The 19,511-nt window shown below is 41.2% G+C and overlaps 1 protein-coding gene across 3 annotated transcripts in view; it reads right to left on the minus strand.

Moving 5' to 3' along the window:
* Positions 1-7,503: 7,503 nt before the first annotated feature.
* TIPARP (TCDD inducible poly(ADP-ribose) polymerase) overlaps positions 7,504-19,511 on the minus strand; it is a 61,317-nt gene continuing 49,309 nt past the window's right edge. For all 3 annotated transcript variants that reach the window (XM_074963728.1, XM_074963729.1, XM_074963730.1), the window contains exons 3-6: positions 17,032-17,200; positions 14,816-14,997; positions 8,550-8,825; positions 7,504-8,174 (exon numbers count right to left, since the gene is read on the minus strand). In XM_074963728.1, the coding sequence (XP_074819829.1) occupies positions 7,727-8,174; positions 8,550-8,825; positions 14,816-14,997; positions 17,032-17,200 (1,075 nt within the window). In that variant the 3' untranslated portion in view covers positions 7,504-7,726. The remainder of the gene's footprint in view (positions 8,175-8,549; positions 8,826-14,815; positions 14,998-17,031; positions 17,201-19,511) is intronic.

Genomic DNA, 19,511 nt, shown 5'->3' on the forward strand with positions numbered 1-19,511 from the left:
TTGCAGGGTGGTGGGGGGAATTGGGGAACAGCCCAGGGAGGATGAAGCAGAGAACTAGCATCGCTGTAGCTGAGTAAGACATGGGCTGCCACTGACTATATGTTATTGTTAAGGGGTATTTCGACACAAGGCAGGATGGCTTTGTTTATGACTAATCTCACTACTTCACTGGGGGACGTGACATGCTATTCGGTGGAATCTGTAAACAAAGATTCACTTGAGGGTGAGTGAACCTCCATTTTCCCTGCCACTGCTTCTTCCTCTCCCTCCCTGGCCACATGCGATCCAAGATGGAGTCTAAGCTGGGGAGCTAAACATGCAACTGGTGATTTAGGGTGACGCACACTTGAAAAGCAGGGATTACTAGCACAAGCTGAGCAATGCCCACAAGCAGGTCGCTATGTATAACTCTCAGTGTGCTTTTTCTCACATTGACACTAGCATTAATGTGTTTTCAGAGGCAGCCTAAATACTAAGTCCACAGTATGACCTGTGGGAGTCTGAACACCAGAGTACTATTAAGATCGAACAGTACTACAGGTCTAGGGGTCCGGCTGCCCTCGGTGGGAGAGAGGGAGTTGCAAAAGCATACCTGGTGGCGATTCTATGCATCCTACTTGGGAGTTCTGATGTTTGCCCAAATTTTACACCACTCCTGGGTTATGATGCAGGAGGACTTCTCAGACAGAAGGAACTCTAAACAATCGGTCAGGTTTCTAGGCAGAGCCAACTTCCCATGTCTCCTTTTGTAGCTCAGTAGGCCCCTCCAGCTTCCATGGCCTCAGCACTGACAGCACAGGGGGATTCCATAGCTATTAAAACCCACATTAGCTGTTTCCACTACTCCATGTCCGCATACAGCCTGTGTGATCTCAGCAGGGAACACTGCTGCCGTTGCTGCCTTCTGGGGCGGGGAAGGAACAAGCTGCTGCCAAAATGCCCTGCTCCATGTCTAATGCCCTGCATCTGCTGCCTGTTACCAAAAGGAGTTGTATTAATCACTACAGCAGGGACAGGTCATCTGCCTGAGTCAGTGCCAGGCCTTGCTGCCACTGGGAGTGGTTACTTCAGTGAGTTGCCGGGCTAAGAGCACTTCTACACAGGGGCCCGCGAAGGACAGACATGTTCTTCCACAATACACTGCAAAAGAATTCATAGAGCACCACAGCTTAGGGAAGCTCAAAAAGCCATGGGATATCCCCACAGAAATCCTAGCTCCTCACATGAGTGAATGCCGCACCAGGTGGGTAGAAAGTTGGCTAGATTGTCGGGCTCAACGGGTAGTGATCAATGGCTCCATGTCTAGTTGGCAGCCGGTGTCAAGTGGAGTGCCCCAAGGGTCGGTCCTGGGGCCGGTTTTGTTCAATATCTTCATAAATGATCTGGAGGATGGTGTGGATTGCACCCTCAGCAAATTTGCGGATGATACTAAACTGGGAGGAGTGGTAGATACACTGGAGGGCAGGGATAGGATACAGAGGGACCTAGACAAATTGGAGGATTGGGCCAAAAGAAACCTGATGCGGTTCAATAAGGATAAGTGCAGGGTCCTGCACTTAGGATGGAAGAACCCAATGCACAGCTACAGACTAGGGACCGAATGGCTAGGCAGCAGTTCTGCGGAAAAGGACTTAGGGGTTACAGTGGACGAGAAGCTGGATATGAGTCAGCAGTGTGCCCTTGTTGCCAAGAAGGCCAATGGCATTTTGGGATGTATAAGTAGGGGCATAGCGAGCAGATCGAGGGACGTGATCGTTCCCCTCTATTCGACATTGGTGAGGCCCCATCTGGAGTACTGTGTCCAGTTTTGGGCCCCACACTACAAGAAGGATGTGGATAAATTGGAGAGAGTCCAGTGAAGGGCAACAAAAATGATTAGGGGTCTGGAACACATGACTTATGAGGAGAGGCTGAGGGAACTGGGATTGTTTAGTCTGCAGAAGAGAAGAATGAGGGGGGATTTGATAGCTGCTTTCAACTACCTGAGAGGTGGTTCCAGAGAGGATGGTTCTAGACTATTCTCAGTGGTAGAAGAGGACAGGACAAGGAGTAATGGTCTCAAGTTGCAGTGGGGGAGGTTTAGGTTGGATATTAGGAAAAACTTTTTCACTAGGAGGGTGGTGAAACACTGGAATGCGTTACCTAGGGAGGTGGTAGAATCTCCTTCCTTGGAAGTTTTTAAGGTCAGGCTTGACAAAGCCTTGGCTGGGATGATTTGGTTGGGGATTGGTCCTGCTTTGAGCAGGGGGTTGGACTAGATGACCTCCTGAGGTCCCTTCCAACCCTGATATTCTATGACTCTATGAGTGTGGACACAGCCACCTGGGTCTGTCCTGGGTAGGGACTGGTAGTGGGGATGCTCCACCAGAGCTAGCCTAGCCTGGGCTAATTGCAGTGAAGACATACCTGTCCCTAGCAGCTATTATAGTTGGCAAAATAGTCTCAGAATGTGAACAGAGTGTAACTGAGGTAGCAATGTCTGCTCCAGGTTCCTCCAACCTAGGCAATAATTCAGGGAGCTGTGAACTATCCTGTTCATTTCAGTGGGTGCTAACTGTGATTCACAATGACAGTACCTTGTAAGACAACATTGTTAACTATTTCATGGCTCATCACAGCAAAGGAAGGGCGGGGAGGATCATATGATGAAGAATAGGGAGTGACTTGTGTGGGTGGAGCTTATCCTGTGAGTGGAGCTTGAAAGAGTACCAGTCCTCCCACCCCCCACAATTAGACACCCCCCCCCACTACTTAAAAGAAGCCCAGTAGAGAGGGAACACTGCCACATGGGCAGAGCTACTGATGAGAGGATCGATTATGGAGCACACAGTGCTAAAATCCCACTCTGATTTTATATTCTACAAGCTACTGTAGCAGGTAATTTCAGTTCAGGAACAGTTTTGCAGAGGATTTAGAAGAAGCTGCCCCTGAGAGAGGAGATAGTGCGGGGTAACACAGCCAGGTAGCAGCCTCCACATGTCAGGTTTTCATTTCCACAACAAACCTGACTGCCAGTTTGATTCTCACTAACTGTCCTTGAGATGCACTTGGAAATGCACTCTAGAAGCTCTCTATAGTCCACCAGAGGGTGGGGGAGGGACAGACTCAGACCAAGGGAGAAGCAGGCATGATGTCTCCGAGACCTACAAAAGTAAAAAGGCCATAACTCAGAAGGTTTGTCTACACAAGGAAGTTTTACCAGTTATACTGTTAATTATACTGGTATAGTTAAACTGATAGCTTTATATTAGTATAATCCTCCCTAGGGACACTCAGTCCAGAAAGAGAGTGGCTTTTTTTTGGTTTTACTTAAACTCCTCCCAAAGTGACAAAGGCTAAAGTGAAAAAGGTACTCCTAGGCTAAGCCTGGCCACAGAAGGAGCTAGACAGGTCGAAATTCACACCTTGGGTTGTACCAAGGTAACTTTCCCCTGTAGACAAGTCCTCAGATGTCTGAGTCCCCCAGCTAGGTAGTATGCTTCAGTACAATTGAAGCATAAACAGCACCAAGTGCATAGAAGAAAGAGAAATCCTTACCTAGTTCTTTGAGAAGCACAACACCAGCAATATCTTTCTCCTGTCTCTCTTGGTCACCCCTCTCTGTCCATGCAAGGCTGCTCCCTTATTGCCTTCTAGGCCAAACAAACTCTGCTGCCTACCATCCTCCTGCAATCAGAGCCACTGCAGAAAAGCAGCTGTGCCCAGTTAACCCCTTTTCTCCAGTGTGGTGGTTGTGGCTTTACTCCCCCCAAAGGCCATTCTCTCAACTCTCCAAGAGGCCTGTGCACCCCACAACAATCCTGGAACCCCGTAGACCCTTATTTTCCCCTTAACATTCCTACCCCAAGTAGAAGAGAGCTGGATGTTGCTTTGTCTGGCACCTGTTAAATCTGCTCCTTGAGTCAGCTAGCAAATCTACACAGGGCCCTGGGGCAGTGACACTGTGGTAAGAACCTTAACTTACACTATTTAGCATGATTCTTTGCTGAGTCAGCCATACTCAGATAAAAGGCAGAATCCTTCCTGCTGCTTTGCATAGGTATGAAGGGTCCCAAGCACAGAGGGTATACCTGGGTGCTGCTGTGCAAGTGGGGGAACAATCTGTGGCGATTTGTTCACAGACACTCCACACCTTCTGCACGTTGCAGAGATTTCCTCTAGGACAGAGGGAAATGCTTAGGATGGGCTGGGATGGTGGTGAGTGGATGTGCAACTACCAAACTACTTACACACCTCAGTGGAGCAGAGGGTGGGCTGTGCTACGAGTAGTATTAATTTATGCCAAGATTTGCTACTTAAATTTGATGACTTTGCTATGTGGAGCTTCAGCTCCCAAGCTCAACACCCTTCTGGCGAGCCAAACAATGCATACTTGATAGTGTGCAGTGTTATCCTACTAGGGCAGCTACATAGGCGCCGACTCTGTGGACGCTCCAGCGCTCAAGCATCCACGGGGAAAAAATAGTGGGTGCTCAGCACCCACCAGCTCCACAGTGCTGATCAGCTGTTTGGCGGCTGGTGGGAGGAGCTAGGGGGAGTGTGGCGAGCAGAGGGCCAGTGGGAGGGAGCGCAGCAGTGGTGGGAAGAGTTGGAGTAAGGGGGGGGGGGCTAGGTGTGGAGCACCCACCAGGAAAAATAAAAGCCAGTGCCTGTGGGCAACTAACAGCAGGGCAGTGGGGGTGAGCGTATGCAGCGTTGGTGACAGAGGGACTCTTGCATCTCTGACTTATTAACTATCGGTTCTACTAGGCCACAAGGAGAACATGGATGCAAAAGGGTATTGCAAGGCAGCAAAGGAACAATTCCAAAGATGTCTGATGAGGATCTATCGCAATGCAAAGACCCTAGAGCCTGATTCTCCTTGTAAAATCTGAGTGTAGACAGGGCAAGTTGCAGTTTTACCTCAATGTAGCTGGTTGAAGTGAATACTCATGGGGTTCACCTCAACCACGTACGTCAAGGTGAAACTACAACTCACTCTGTCTACACTCAGTTAACATTAACATTAAAATCGAACACAATCGTTCTCTTTGTAAAACCACTTCTTAAAACTCTAGTGTAGACAAAGCTTGTAAGAAACTTTCCATTGATTGTGTCCTTGAAGTATTTATCAACTGCACTGCTGAACTGAGACTGAGTTAAACACTAGGACAGCACTGTGTGCAGTAACACTGATTAATACATTCATTGTTCAGATGTCTGCAGGAAGTGAAGTATCTTGTGGAATTCTAAATGCTATAGAATGTGTCCCCTTTTGTATTACACCAGCATCTCATGAGTCACTCAGGTGAAACTAGTAGATTAGGATACAAAGTGATTGGCTTAGAAGATTTGGAAGGGGACATAATTGCTCTTTACTTGTTCAGATTTTAATGGATTTTGAATCGTAGTTCTAAAATGACTTCAGATTCCAGTTTAAAGATTTGTAATAAAATATATCTACGTAGAGAGATTAAATGTAATGTTACAGGCTCAGGTAATCAAACTTAATTGTGAACAATTCAACTAATGGAGCCTGATCAAAAGCTAACTGATGTCAATGGGAGTCTTTCCATAACACTAGAGAGCTTTGGATCAGGTCTATAATGGTTACTAGTATGTTACATGTGACTTGCTTTCAGTTATACTAATATAGGAATTGCTGCACTTCTATTACCATTGGCATGGAGAATGCTTTCTCTTCCCTAGTTCATCTCTTTAAAATGAAAAGTCCCTGATTCTTCAATGAGATCTGTGCGAGCAAATCCCTGCATCTGTGCGGAGCTTAGTTGAAGCCAATGGGGCTTTGCTCATGCAGATCAGGTTAACAGATTTTAAGATCAGAAGGGACCATTATGATTATCTAGTTGGACCTCCGGCATAACACAGACCCTAGATCCTCATCCGGTGACTTCTGCATCAAACTTTTGTTTGGGCTACAGCATATCTTTAGAAAGACTTAAAGAAAGAATAAAGAATCCACCACGTCCCTAGGTAAGTTGAAAGCTAATTACCTTTACTGTTAAAATATTGCGCTACATTTCTAGTCTTATTTTGTCTAACCTCAGCTTCTGACCATTGAATCTTATTATGCTTTTTTTTGCTAGATTGAAGAGCTACTATCAGGAATCATGCAACTACTTGTACACCATGATCAAGTCACCCCTTAACCTTCTCTTGGATAACCTAAACAGATGAAGTCTCTCACTATAAGGCAGGTTTTCCAGACCTCAAATTATTCTTGTAGTTCTTTTTTGAACCTTTTCCAATTTTTCAATATGCTTTATGAGATATGGACACCAGAACTGGAGACTCACTAATATATGTATTTTAACATAGAGGCAATGCTTTCTCCCTACTCCTACTTGATATTCCTCTGCTTATCTATCTGAGGCTCATGTTCTCTCTCTCTTAGTTACAGCATTGGACTGGGAGCTCATCTGCAGATGGTTATGTACCATAATCCCTAAATCCTTTTCAGCCTTTCTGGATACTATCTCCCCTCTTGTAACTATGACCTGCCTTTTTTGTTTTGTTCCTACATGTATGATCCGGCATTTGGCTGTGTTGAAATGCATGTTGTTCAAATAAGCCCGTTTTACCAAGCAGTTCAGATTGGTCTGTATAATTGACTCATCCCATCATTATGTACTCCACCAGTTTTTGTGTTGTCTGTAAATTTTACCATCAATGATTTTATATGTTCTTCCAGATCATTGCTAAAGATATCAAATGACAGTGAGCCAAGAACAGATCCCTATGGGGGCCTCACTAGAAACATCTCATAGGATAAGGATTCCTCATTTACAATTACTTTCTTAAGATCTATGATTTCACCAGTTTAGCGGTCTTCAAAATCAATGTAGCCCACATTAATTTTTTAAAATTAGAATGTCACATAGGACTAAGTTAAATGCCTTTAAAGTCTAAATAAATATATTATGTCAACTGTTACCTTTACCAACCAAACTTGTAATCCCATAAAAATATCAAGTTTGTTAGACAAGACCTATTTTCCATAAAATACTTAGTCCTGCCTTGAGTGCAGAGGACTGGACTAGAAGACCTCTCAAGGTCCCTTCCAGTCCTAAAATTCTATGAATTTAGAATTTATGAAAATCATGTTGATATGCATTAATTAGGCTACCATCCTTTCATTCTTTATGGACTGCATCCCATAACAGCCTTTCTATAATTTTGCCCAGGATCTCTGTTAGTTTGACTGGCCTATATTTAATTATGTGTCATCCTATTTAAATATTGGCATAATATTAGCTTTTTTTCGGGCCTCAAGAACTTCCTTAATGTTCCAAAATTTGTTTAAAATTCAACATTAGTAGTTCTCGGCTGCAAGTTATCTTGATCCTGCATTTAAAAAAGTTTAAGATTTTGGGATCAGGACATAAGAAATTTTCAAGTCAACTATGAACCAACAATTATATGCGTAAGCACAATATAATTTAAATAATTTGAACCAGACATTTTTTTAAACATGAATATTTACTAACATAAATAAACAGGGTTTTATAACAAAAGGATGGGGAAATATTTACAATTTGCGCATACATAATCAAACAGCAAGTGCACAACTGGTCACTTCAGGATTTTTTCTTTTTTATTTTTTTAAGCCCTCCTCCAAGCCACTAACTTTAATCAGTTCTGCAAAGTCCATGTTTTTTCACAAAAACTACTATAAATGTCAGATAAAAGTTCATTATAATGAATAATTTAGCAGCATGGAGGATTTTCAAATGGAGACAGTGTTACTAACTTCTTCATACTGAACAACAAAATAAGGGTAGCTCTGGTCATCGTTAAAAATGACAAAGATCTGAGGTTCAAAGTAATTGTCCACACAAGAGTCATAAAGGTCACTGGTGATGCTGCCAGGGTTCACAGGTGGAGGTCTTCTCATAGTATGATTGCCTACTGTGTATCTTCCTGTCAGTACCTTAGCCAAAAACATGTAATGAACTCCTTTGGGTGACCTTTTGGAAAAGTTATGAGAGTAGCTCGCCTTCCTGGCAAAGTAACTGCCTTGTCCAAACATGGTGGCATGCTTCCCACAGACTCGTGGATCAAAGTTGTGCTTGCAGATTCCATCCACTACGTCCTGGGAGGTACCATGGAACAGGTGCCTTTCATTCATTATTCTGTCAAACCCTGTCATTTTTTTAGACATATATTCCCTTTTCCTGGAATAGAAAAAGAAAAAAGATGAATTTTCAGTGCAGCTCTATGAATTAAAGGTTCTCCACATATTAGTGTTATCATCTTGAATGTTAGAACTGCAAAAGGGAAAATGAACACTTCTTCAATATGTCAAAATAGAGCACATAACCTTCTTACACACAAGTTTTCAGGAAATATGTACACTGATGTTTATTTTTCAAGCAAAATTATTCCACTTAAAGCTGTTGCTTTTTTTCTTTTTTAGACGAGATTTGGTTAAGTTTATATATTCTATTTAACAATCAGATTATATTTCATGTCCAACACCATCATTTCTTTTTTATTTCAGAAGGAAAGTTTTCCAACATGATAAAAAAAGACTATTTATATGGACTCACCTTTTATATTTCTCCCAGAGAAACTGATTTTGCACTCTTTGTATTTTCAAAATTCTATATTTGGTCTCTGGCACAGTCTTATGAAACAGATTGTAAATGGTTCTGTAGCTTTTATCTTCCTTAGAAACAGGCACTTGGATGAAGTCCTGAGCTGGATCCATACTAATCCAAGTTTCAGGATAAAGGTTTGGAGAGGTAATAGCAGTCGGAGATAAGACTTGTGAAGAGGCTGGTTCAGCTGATGTAGAAGGTATTGGAGGATTGCCACCCAGAGTCCTAGTTTGAGAAAGATTTTGCATTTAAAAAATCAGAAATAAGACTTTCAAACTATGATTATTTAGTTACCAAGGTTCAGACTAGATGTTCACAATGGCCCTTCTGACCTTAGTCTATGAGAATCTCTTAAACGATTGCTGCTTTACGGCTATACTACAATGCAGAAGTTTATATAGCTCAAATTCTTGTTTAAAAAGAGCATGCCAAACATTGTATCTGTTTAGTCCCTAGTCCTATGTCTAGTCAAACCAATGGCAAAACTCTCATAAGCTTGCCTGAGTACAGAATCAGTTCACTAAGGGGGAAAAATCTCAGTGCAAACACCATTGGTGGAAACCTATTGTCATAGTAATTAGTAAGGCTTCTAATCTGCAGAGAAACTTAGAAGGAGTTGCTACATGGGTCAGTGGCAGATAATTGTTTCTAAATCTCTCGTACAGATAGAACGCTACCAAATGGAAGTGGAATTATTTTATAAACTTTCTGTGATTCATTAACCATTTCCATTAAAAAGAAAAAAAGAACAAAAAAAGAACACTTTGATAACTCCCTTAGAACACCTTTCAAGAAGAAAAGGCATGCATGATTTATGATCCTGGATAAATAATGGGTAAACATAATTAATACCACAAAAGATAGCTGAATTTCAGTGTTGCATATTATTGTCCTGAGGAAAGCTCTCTAGAATTAGTTGCTTTTACTTGCATAGGCCAGAAGCATATCTGCATTTGTTTATTTTCTTGTCTTGGACCAGTCTCTGTTGCGGGGAGTGCTGCCAGGTAAGAAGTGACATGTGGGAGGGAGGAGCAATGCTGCTGTCTGTAAAGGCTGTGGCAGCAAAGGACCATTCATGCCAGAGGGAGGAAAACTGTAAGTGTTTGCTACACATACATTTGGCTGGATTTTTAAAATGCACAAAAATAAATACAGAGGGTGAAATCCTGGCCCTGCTGAAATCAATGGGAATTTTGCCAGGGATTTCAGTGGAGCCAAAATTTCACCCATTGTGAATAATTCCAGTTCTGAAGCATGTTTCAGGTTTGTGGGCTCGTACATTTAAGACTTCCTAAGTTTAGATAACTAGCATAGTATCTGGCTTATATTCACCTGATTAGGGACCTGAACTTGCAAGCCTTATCCAACTGAATTATGCTTGCTTAGTTGAGTAGTCCCATGGTTGAAGTCGGCTGTGCAGAGTCAGGTTCTATGAGCTTAAAATTTGAGGGCCAGATCTTCAGATGATGTAAATAGGTGTAGCTCCACTGAAGTCAATGCAGTCATTGGAGTCAATGCAGCTACGTCAGTTTGCATCAGCTAAGCACTTGACCTGAACTCATTTTATAGTTGCCAGACTCAGGCACTGGGGAAGCAGGAAGGAAGTTGATATGGACACTTTCCTCTGATTCCAGGGCCACGCCACGGCACAGGTGATCAGTAAAGAGTAGTCATGAGTAAGCAATATCACTTGGCCAAGGTCAAATTATGAAATTGCCAATCTCTAATTTAGAGCTTTGACACACAAGGTACAGCTGTGTATCTAATCCCAAGCTGTGGAGCTCATATTAAGCACACCCTGAAAGTTACTAGGTCATTTTTATTTTACAAAACGTATCACTACTGAAACAGGGAAAATCTATGTGCTCTGGCTAGGAGGAAAGACAGACCTGAGAACATTCTGTTTATCAATTGGCTACATTAGAGGTGAGTTGAGTTTTGTCTACATCTCAGGCCAAATCCTGCCTGCCTTCCTTATATAAGTAGTTGAATTTAGGTCAGTGAAACTCAGTGGATGGGAAAGGCAAGCAAGATTTAGCTCCCTATGCCATCTTTGTGGTTTTTTTTTTTTTTTTTTTTTTTTTAAAGTTTACTATGGCGCTTTCTATCAAAGAATTTCCTGAAGGCAACACTATTGCAGCCAATTTCCTTTGGTTAAAGTGTAGTTCTAATTGAAAGTTGTGTAAAACTGGCAATTTCTTACTCAACCAGTCTGCTCTCTGTGTATTCAGAGACTCTTTACAGACTAAATTATTTTCTCCCTGCCTTTCCCAGCAGAGCCAACAACTATGGGAGCTGGATTCTATTCTTGTTTGTGCATTATCAGCAGAATTGTCAACTATGTTCTGATTGCAGAATCTTTATTGTTGGTGATGTGTAAGCTAGAAAGAACCCAATGTGACTTTCTGATTAAAGGCTGAATTTACAGGGCTAAAAAATAGTTAGAAAAGGCTGTTTTTTAAAAAAAACTTACCAGATTTGATTTGGGTCTTTGAGAAACAACAACAAACAGTGATCCCCATAAGACCATTTTTAACAAGATAGATTTAAGTGTAGTTCTACTCTGAAAAGTATCTCCTTACATAGCTCTCATCTGTTGTACAATGCCGAAAAGTAGAACCACTAGCCAAATTCTGGTCTCAGTTACAGCCCTATAAAAACACAACTACTCCATTGACTTCAGCTCTGGATTTATTTATACCAGTTTAACTGAGCTCAGAATTTGGCCTACTATGTTCATTAATAGTTTAAAGGAAACCCAGAGGATGGATTGTAAATGCACCTTCCTAATGATTTTGTAGTAATTGTTTGTGATATTACAATGGGGGTTGGGTTGTTGTCCTTTTGCTCATAAGGTGAAAAAGGTCAGTGGGTAACAAAAAGTTACAACAGAACCTCATTAATTCACGCTAGTGATTGGAAGACCCCTTGCAAATTAACAAATGTTACAGATTCGAGAGTAAACAAGCAAACACAATAAAAACATTAAGTGATGCAATATCCTTAATGTACTTTGTTCCTTTATCTTGACAAGTATAAATTAATTGTAGGTATTTATAATACATGAAAAGTCAACATTTGTCAACCATTATCAGACATTTATCACCACTCCTATATTAAGTATCCTATCCTAAACTTAGGATCCTATCCTCTCTCTTATTTTAGGTATAGGAAAAAGGGGGCAATCACTGTTTGTAACTGGTGGAAAATGTTGACTTTTTAATGGCAGCCACTGTACTTGATAGTGAACTAATGAAGTACTATAGAATACTTTATAAAGTAATAAAGTCTGAATACTAAGACCCCCCATCCCACCCTCCACAGCACACTGCTATCTTTCACTAATAAGTGGTGTGAGATCACTGGTTTATTTGTGAAAATCATCAGGTCTCAGGGGTACTGCATTAAGAACTAAGGAGGTTTATGACAGGACAGTGGAAATTTTACCATGAGTTCACTAAAGTCACTGGGAGCTGCAGATGCTCAGTACCTTTCAGGATCAGACCCTTAAACTGTAGTAAAACAGGCACTCAGAGCAAAATATCAGTTGGAGATGAAGGAAAACACCTCATGTCTTTATTTTCCCCCTAAGATTAGAATCAGAAGTGTTATAACTAGAAGTCCATGTTTTTATGTATTTACTCTTTTTTCCAATTTCGTTTTATAGTTCTTGGTTTTCCCCACACCAGACTATAACTGAAAATATTTCCAACAATTACTTGTTTCAAGGCCCTGAACAAATTAACGTTCACCTCACAATTATGATGCTATAACAATTCAGCGAGCTAATGAGCATTCTAGCCCTAACACAGCAGTTAAATCTTCTTTGATTGGCCCAGCATGACAAGCTGCCAGTCAGACTAATGACTTCCACCCCTTTGCTAAGAGGACAATATGTTCCTAACTACTGGACTCTGACAATAATGTTTCCAGCTGTGCTGATGAGATCACAAAAATGGCATTTTTATGAGTTCTAATCAAAAAGGACTACAATGCAGCACTTTTCTCATTTGGCCTTTGGGCGAACAAGTTCACCCACAATGCAGAGGATGATAAAACAAGGCATGCTTTATCTCTAATTGTTCTTGAAAATGATAGTGTTTTTAAACATTTGTTTTTTATGAAGCCCGGAGCTGATGGCTTGGTGATCACTAAAGAGAGTGAGAAGCAGAAATATGGACAACAGTTTGGCAAGCTTCAAATACATCTGTACCTCTCATGTTCAGAAGCCCAAAAGGTACATCCGTAAATTATGTCCTTTTTTAAAAAAAAGAAAACAACAAAAACAAGCCAGCATCCCCTAGTGGGAAGGATGTTATTCATCCTGCAAGGTGTTAAGTGCATAGATGCCAGCATTGTGAAAGCCTTGGATGGCAGGATTCTCTACATAAGCTGGGAGCACGGGGACAGGAAGATACTCAGCCATAGGAGGGCCACGACGGATTGGGGTGAACTTGATGAGGCTTTCCTTCATGACAGCAGGCCGGTCCTCCCCACCTTTCATCCATCCTGAGAAACAGGGGCCAAGAGTTCCCTTTCACTCCTTGCCTCAACCCTTCCTGCTTACATTAGAATGCATGGAATAGCTGAGGCAGGGAGACAAAGGAGAAGCAGTCAGCTAAAGGTTGGCTCTCCACAGTACCACCTAGTAGCCGGAAGCGGAGAGCTCCCAGGCCAAGCCAGTAGAAGTAGGGACTTCAGAAATTACATTGTAGTATCCAACATTGCTGATATTATTGTGACATTTCTGAAAGTACTGACTTGAAGCATTGGACCAAATCCTGCCCTGACTTACATCCCATGCAGCTGGAGTTCTACTGTTCCACGGTTTGCAGCATGCACTAGATAGAAGTACAGGAGTGATCCCATTTAAGTAACTAATCAACAACACAAGCTGCTACCAGAAATCAGTGCCTGCTCTCCCAAACAAGACTTTGCCTGAGCAGAAAGGATGCCAGGGGTGGGGAGATTGGAAGGCTCCTTATGCCTTCTACCAAATGTGTGCACCTGTGTAGAGTTGCACACTATTGAAGGTTAGATTTTGAGTACAGGCTAGAAATCATACTCAAGGGGAGAAGATGGCTACTCATGGGTTCAATAAGTTAAATACAGACCCAGTTTCTTCCTATCACGTCCCCTACATTTTGTGGCCAGCACTTTCCAACTATTTGCTGGTATGCCTTACTTCACTGTAAATGATAGATTTACTAATACAGCATTCAATCATTACTCAGGCAGAACTCCCAGTGATTTCAATGGATTGGGGACTTCAGAGGTTTGTGCTCAGCTACAGTAGGGTTGTGCCCTGCAGGCATTCACTCCTAAAGAGCCAGGCCAGAAAAGGCCATTAAACGTTGGCATGCCATTTCCCTGCTCCACTGGTCGTGGAACACAATCCTCCATGATCAATAAATCAATACGTTTCAGAGATAGGCTTGAACTTAAACCTCAGCTTCAAACATTTTGAAACATAATGCACATTGAGCTCTGGAATTCACAGCTCAGGCTGATTCCTGCTGTGGGACAATGGAGGGTCATTTCAGAATTGGCACTTAACTACAGTACAGTGCTATAATTGAGATATTTTGCTACTGTTATTACTTGTTACTTTTCAGTGAACATCTCCAGTCCATGCCCAAGGAAATCTACACTGTGCATGAGAAAGTCAGAGAAAAGAACTTTAAGCCTAATACTAGAGTTATTCTTTGCTTCCACTTCTAAACTGCTGAGCAGCATTGCTGTGGGCTGTTAAATAGTTGCAGAGTTTCACCACAGAGATGGCTGCACTAACCGTGTGCGGGGTGAAGTGATTCTGCTACATGTTTATAAATCCATTGGTGACGTTTGCAAAGCTTTGGGATCTTTCTAAGTGAAATCTATGGTCCTGGTTCAGGAAAGCACTAATGCTTAAAATATGTGCTTAAGCACATTTCCTCCATAAGAATGCTTTACTAAATCAGGGCCTATATTTATACATAAAAAATAAGTATCACTAATTCATAAATCCTACTAGATTGAGTACCAAAGCACTTGATTCTGAGTTCAGTTGCAAGCAGTAAATAATACTGGACATACTGGCTAGGAAAATCTAGAAATAATAGATAAGGAAAAATTCCCTCTGTCACGTGTTAAAGAAGGAAAGTAACCATTGTCGAAGGACCTTTGAAAAGTACCCTTTCACAGTAAAAAGTTTCCACCCCCCATAGGATACCTACTGTAAGAATGGCATCAGCACAACACATGAGCGAAGAAGGGGTCTCCTCTTAATTTCTCTTCGGAAACATGCGTTTTGTTGGAAGCCATCTTTGATGTTCAAGATATACTGATTGTGCCAGGTAACAAAACGGACCTCTTTCAGACCCCGATAGTTGGCTTCTTCTATCAATCGTATAACAGGCTGTTTGAAAAAGAAAAGTTACCATAACTTACTTTTTTTTTTCCTAACGCAAAAGAACTAACGTTGCTTCTACAACTGTTTTTGTAAAGTGTTTTTAATATAACAGTGCAACTACCCAGCTAAAACGTTAAATGGGTATTTGTCTAATCACATTATAAACCTCAAATGTCTGCTTCAGAAGCACTAATAAAATGGAGAATTACATTTAATAACTTACATATTCATTTTATTCATTGAATGAAGAACAATCTAAATGCAAAAGATCTCAGAATGCTTGACAAATATAAAATAAGTCTCTCTATACTCTTGTGAGAGTGAGAAATACTAGCATCCACATTTTACAGATGGATAAACTGAAGCACAGAAGGGTTAAGTGACTTGCTGAAGCTCCTACAGCAAGTCACTGGTAAAGACAAGATTTGAACACAGGAATCCCAGCATTAAACCATTCATCTGCCTTCCCAAAGTGAGTTTTCAGAACAATGAACAGATCAAAATGAAAAGAGTTTTCCTTTAAGGATAGGTCTCTATATAACATATTCTTTCATACCTTAAAATCAGTTTTTGAGGGATTAGCCACACTCCCCTGAAACTAGCATATTTTAATTTGCTCTTAAATTTGATAGTACTGTATAGTTTTTTTGTCTGGTGAAAAAAATTTCCCTGGAACCTAACCTCCCTATTTACATTAATTCTTACGGGGAAACTGGATTCGCTTAACATCATTTCACTTAAAGTAGCATTTTTCAGGAACATAACTACAATGTTAAGCGAGGAGTTAGTGTACCTATTAGTCAGCTTCCACATTTAAAATGTTATCACAGGTCACTTGTGGAACAAAAGTTCAGCAGAGCACAGTTCTCATTTTATTGCTGTCTCTGCTGGCTATATGCAGTATTGATTCTATTCAACAGTCCCCCTGATGTTTAAGTAATCTTCTACGTTTCTGTGGCTGTTTCTAAAGGAGGAATTGGAGATTAATGCACAGAAATATTATAAACCCTTGTGTAGAAAAGTGCAGTAGTGTTCTCATGATTCTGGTGACACACTGAACTGACTAGTTTCATTCTCCGATACCAGAGGATTTTGGAAACATTGCTCTCTGAGCCCATAGAGACTCAAAAAGAGGAAAGCATTACAGAGGTTTAGTGGCTCTTTAGATTTGGTTCTCTACTTCTGTGTTTTTACAGGAACAAGTCTAAGCCAGGTACAAGCTGAAAATAAATCTAATCCTACAGGACCAACCTATACCCAGCAGCTCTGCAGGTATACAAGGGGAAAAGGGCACACAGGAGGGAGTGGTCTGTGTTGTCTGAATGGGTGCTCTGCTTCTGCATGCTGGGGAACTCAGAAGATTTCTGCCTCTTTGAGGCACAGTCCCTCTTGGCACTCCAACCTGGGGCAATGTGGCTCCACGCTGTCTCAATGCAGGTGCCCCTATGGCAAGATTAAGCTCAGCAGATGAAATTCAATATCCTGCCCCAGTTCACTAAAACCAAGTAAATGAGTTTGAGCAGGGGAACTATGTGGAGACTGGGGCTGGGCAAAACTAAAATAACCCCTACCTATAGGTTAGCAGTGTAAGTAGTCACACAGCTGCTACTCCAACCTCTGCACTAGCGTAGTTGATTAAACCAATGGGAAGCACCTTCACAACACTTTGGTCAATGAATCTGGCCAATGATAGAACCACTGGCCAAGTGCCTGTTCCTTCCCTGCCCCAGCCCACAGCCCCTGCACTTTGAAGAAGGACTGCGGTGTTCTGCAGTCCTGGAAGCTTTCTATGGCCATAAGATGCACGGTGAATTTTGACCACAGACAAACAAAATCTTTGCTGTGCTATACATCAATAGACTTGCAGTGGAGATGAAAACTATCCAGCCCCCTGCAAATGAAGAGTACTGGCCCCCTGAGAAAGGACATCAAATATTATACAGATACTACACTTGAATGATACCTACTCCACCTGAGCAGGTGTTTCCAATATAATTTTGGATTTTGGTCCAAAAGAGGTTTATGGAAAGTTTCAGATACCTCTGAGTACTCTCTCCAGCCAAAGTGGTCCCTGCAGAAGTATTTCCAGACTGTGTAGTAGTTGGAATTGGAACTGGTGCAGGATGGTGTGGACAGCCTCCGCATTTGGTCAAACTCAATGGTTTCATACAAGTTCATAATATTCAGATCTACCAAAAACTCATGTCCCCTGGAAAGAATAAGAAAAACAAAGAATTTTCAATTTTTAATCCATCCAAGAACACCTTGAGGGGGAGAGGGTTGGAAACAATGCTATTACAACATGTCTCAATTCCACCAGGCTTATCCACTACTGGCAAGCTAAACTAAGGTGGAACTCTGAGCGCTCGGGGTCAAATTCTGTACTCATACCTCAAGCAACCACATGGACTTCAGCAGGGCTGCATGGGATGTAAGTGGACACAATTTGGGTCTCCCTATTTCTAGCCAGATGATGACAAAACATGGCTGTGTACAGCATGAGCTAAAACATCTTGGGGCTGTGCATGGGGGTCAGGAAGTTCCAGAACTCCAGGTTGTGTATCTGCTACTCCATACCTTAGGATGCTGCAGGATGTTTCACTCTCTCTGGATGGCCAATGAGGAGGAAAAGTAATGGAGCCACAACCCTGCCTTCTCTCCACCCTCTTTGTAGAAAGTGTTAGGAGGGGGTTGTCACTGCGCTCATCCTCTTATTATAGGGATCACCTATTCCTTGCTTAGAGAATAGAAGAGGGGAAGGTTCCTAGCTCTTTCTCCAACACACACAAGGGCTATGTGTAATCTAACCCTTAATATATCAATTAGGACACTGAAGAAATATTGTATAAGCATAGAAAGAAAAGAAACCTTCCTAGTACAGAGATATTTGTTCACTATAGATCAGTTATGGAAAGATCAATATATGCATCCTTGACATTTGTAGCATACTATCAAGCAAATACATCACACAACCCTGTTTAATGAAGCAGCCAAATACTATTCAAAAGGTTACTCTTGTGAAAGTTAGTGCTTCAGGGAAGAAGCGGAAATGTAAATGTCTCCAGATGAGGAGCATCTGCTGCTAATCCACCGGAGAGTTCAATTATCTTCCATCACATGTGCAGGAGAAAAGAACTGGCATAATATGAAAAGAAAAACTGATTTTACTATTATGAAGCTTACCCAGAGAAATATTTGCTTTTTGTTCTGCGCTGTATTGCCGCTACAAAATCAACACTTCAACATGCAACTTTATATAAAAGTAATTTGGTGCTTTCAGAAGTATAATGAGAGAAAATTGATATTACCTATGAAGAGTCGGAGCCTATATTCTTTACCTCAAGCGAAAAAATATGGTTGTTATGCTGATGTAGGAGTCATGTTTAAATGTGGTGTCAGTATGGTTCAGCAAAAATGGCTTCTAACACCACTTGACCAGCCATTAGTGAGGGAGATAACCAATGTTTTAAAGAATGTTTTGCTCCAAGCAAACAATTCCCACTGGCCAGCCAAACTATTGAAACCAGTTTCAGAGGAAGAGCAAAGATGGTCTTGACCCTCAAAGTTTTGAATTGATCCAATCTAAACATCTCTCTCAAATTTGAGTGTGTTTGTATTTGTGTTCAAAAAGGCTATTCATATGAAGTCTTTAAGTCCCATCTCCAGTTGAAGCTCCATGTACACAGATCCCAAATAGAGTTTCTAAGCCAGTAGAGACAGGGCATTTGGGAATTTTCTTGCAAGACTATAGAATGGGGCCTAAGCAGTGGTTTATGAAATTATGAACTTCACCTCTCGCTGATAATAGCCTTCAAAGATCTTAAAATATTCCATTGTCCTTAATGAATGTGTAATGGTTTATTTACATAAAATATTTATGACTCAGATGTGAATAACTTTATTTATAGTGGTGTGATAGAATGTCAGATGTTTAACTCATGTTGAGAAGCAACTTATTTCTTGCATGAGTAGCTCCTAGTTGTAAGCTTTTATAGGCAGGAGATATGTCTCATCTACATTCTGTAAAGTGCAGTATAAATTTTTACTGAGATACACAGGTGTTTAGTAATACAATAATAATATTTCTTCTTTGACAATTTGCATATTTTCATAGTTGTTTGAAAAGAGATGTTTTTGGGAGCCCCAGCAGCAAATCACAACATTTGTGCATATACTGGACTTTCTGCCTACTGTTTTGAAAATAGGATTCCATTTTCTATAAACTGCCATAAAATTATTTTACAGTAAGTTTCTGTGTTGTCAGCCAATAAATAAATAAAGCCAGGTAGCTTAAAAACTACTGCTTAGTAGCCAACCGAGAAATACATCAAAGATCAGAGGTTTATTAGCAAATGGGAGCTTAAACCTGGACATTCAAAGGAACGAATGATTCCACGGGAACACTGATCACAGTGCAAAGAGACAGCTTTGTGGGGGACAAAGCATACCTATATCTGTCTTTATAAAATAAATGATCGATTCTTGACAGGCTGCACAAAGCTGCTTACACAGTATCACTC

Source organism: Natator depressus, chromosome 9 (genome assembly GCF_965152275.1).
Source record: "Natator depressus isolate rNatDep1 chromosome 9, rNatDep2.hap1, whole genome shotgun sequence".
In the NCBI taxonomy this organism is placed as follows: Eukaryota; Metazoa; Chordata; order Testudines; family Cheloniidae; genus Natator; species Natator depressus.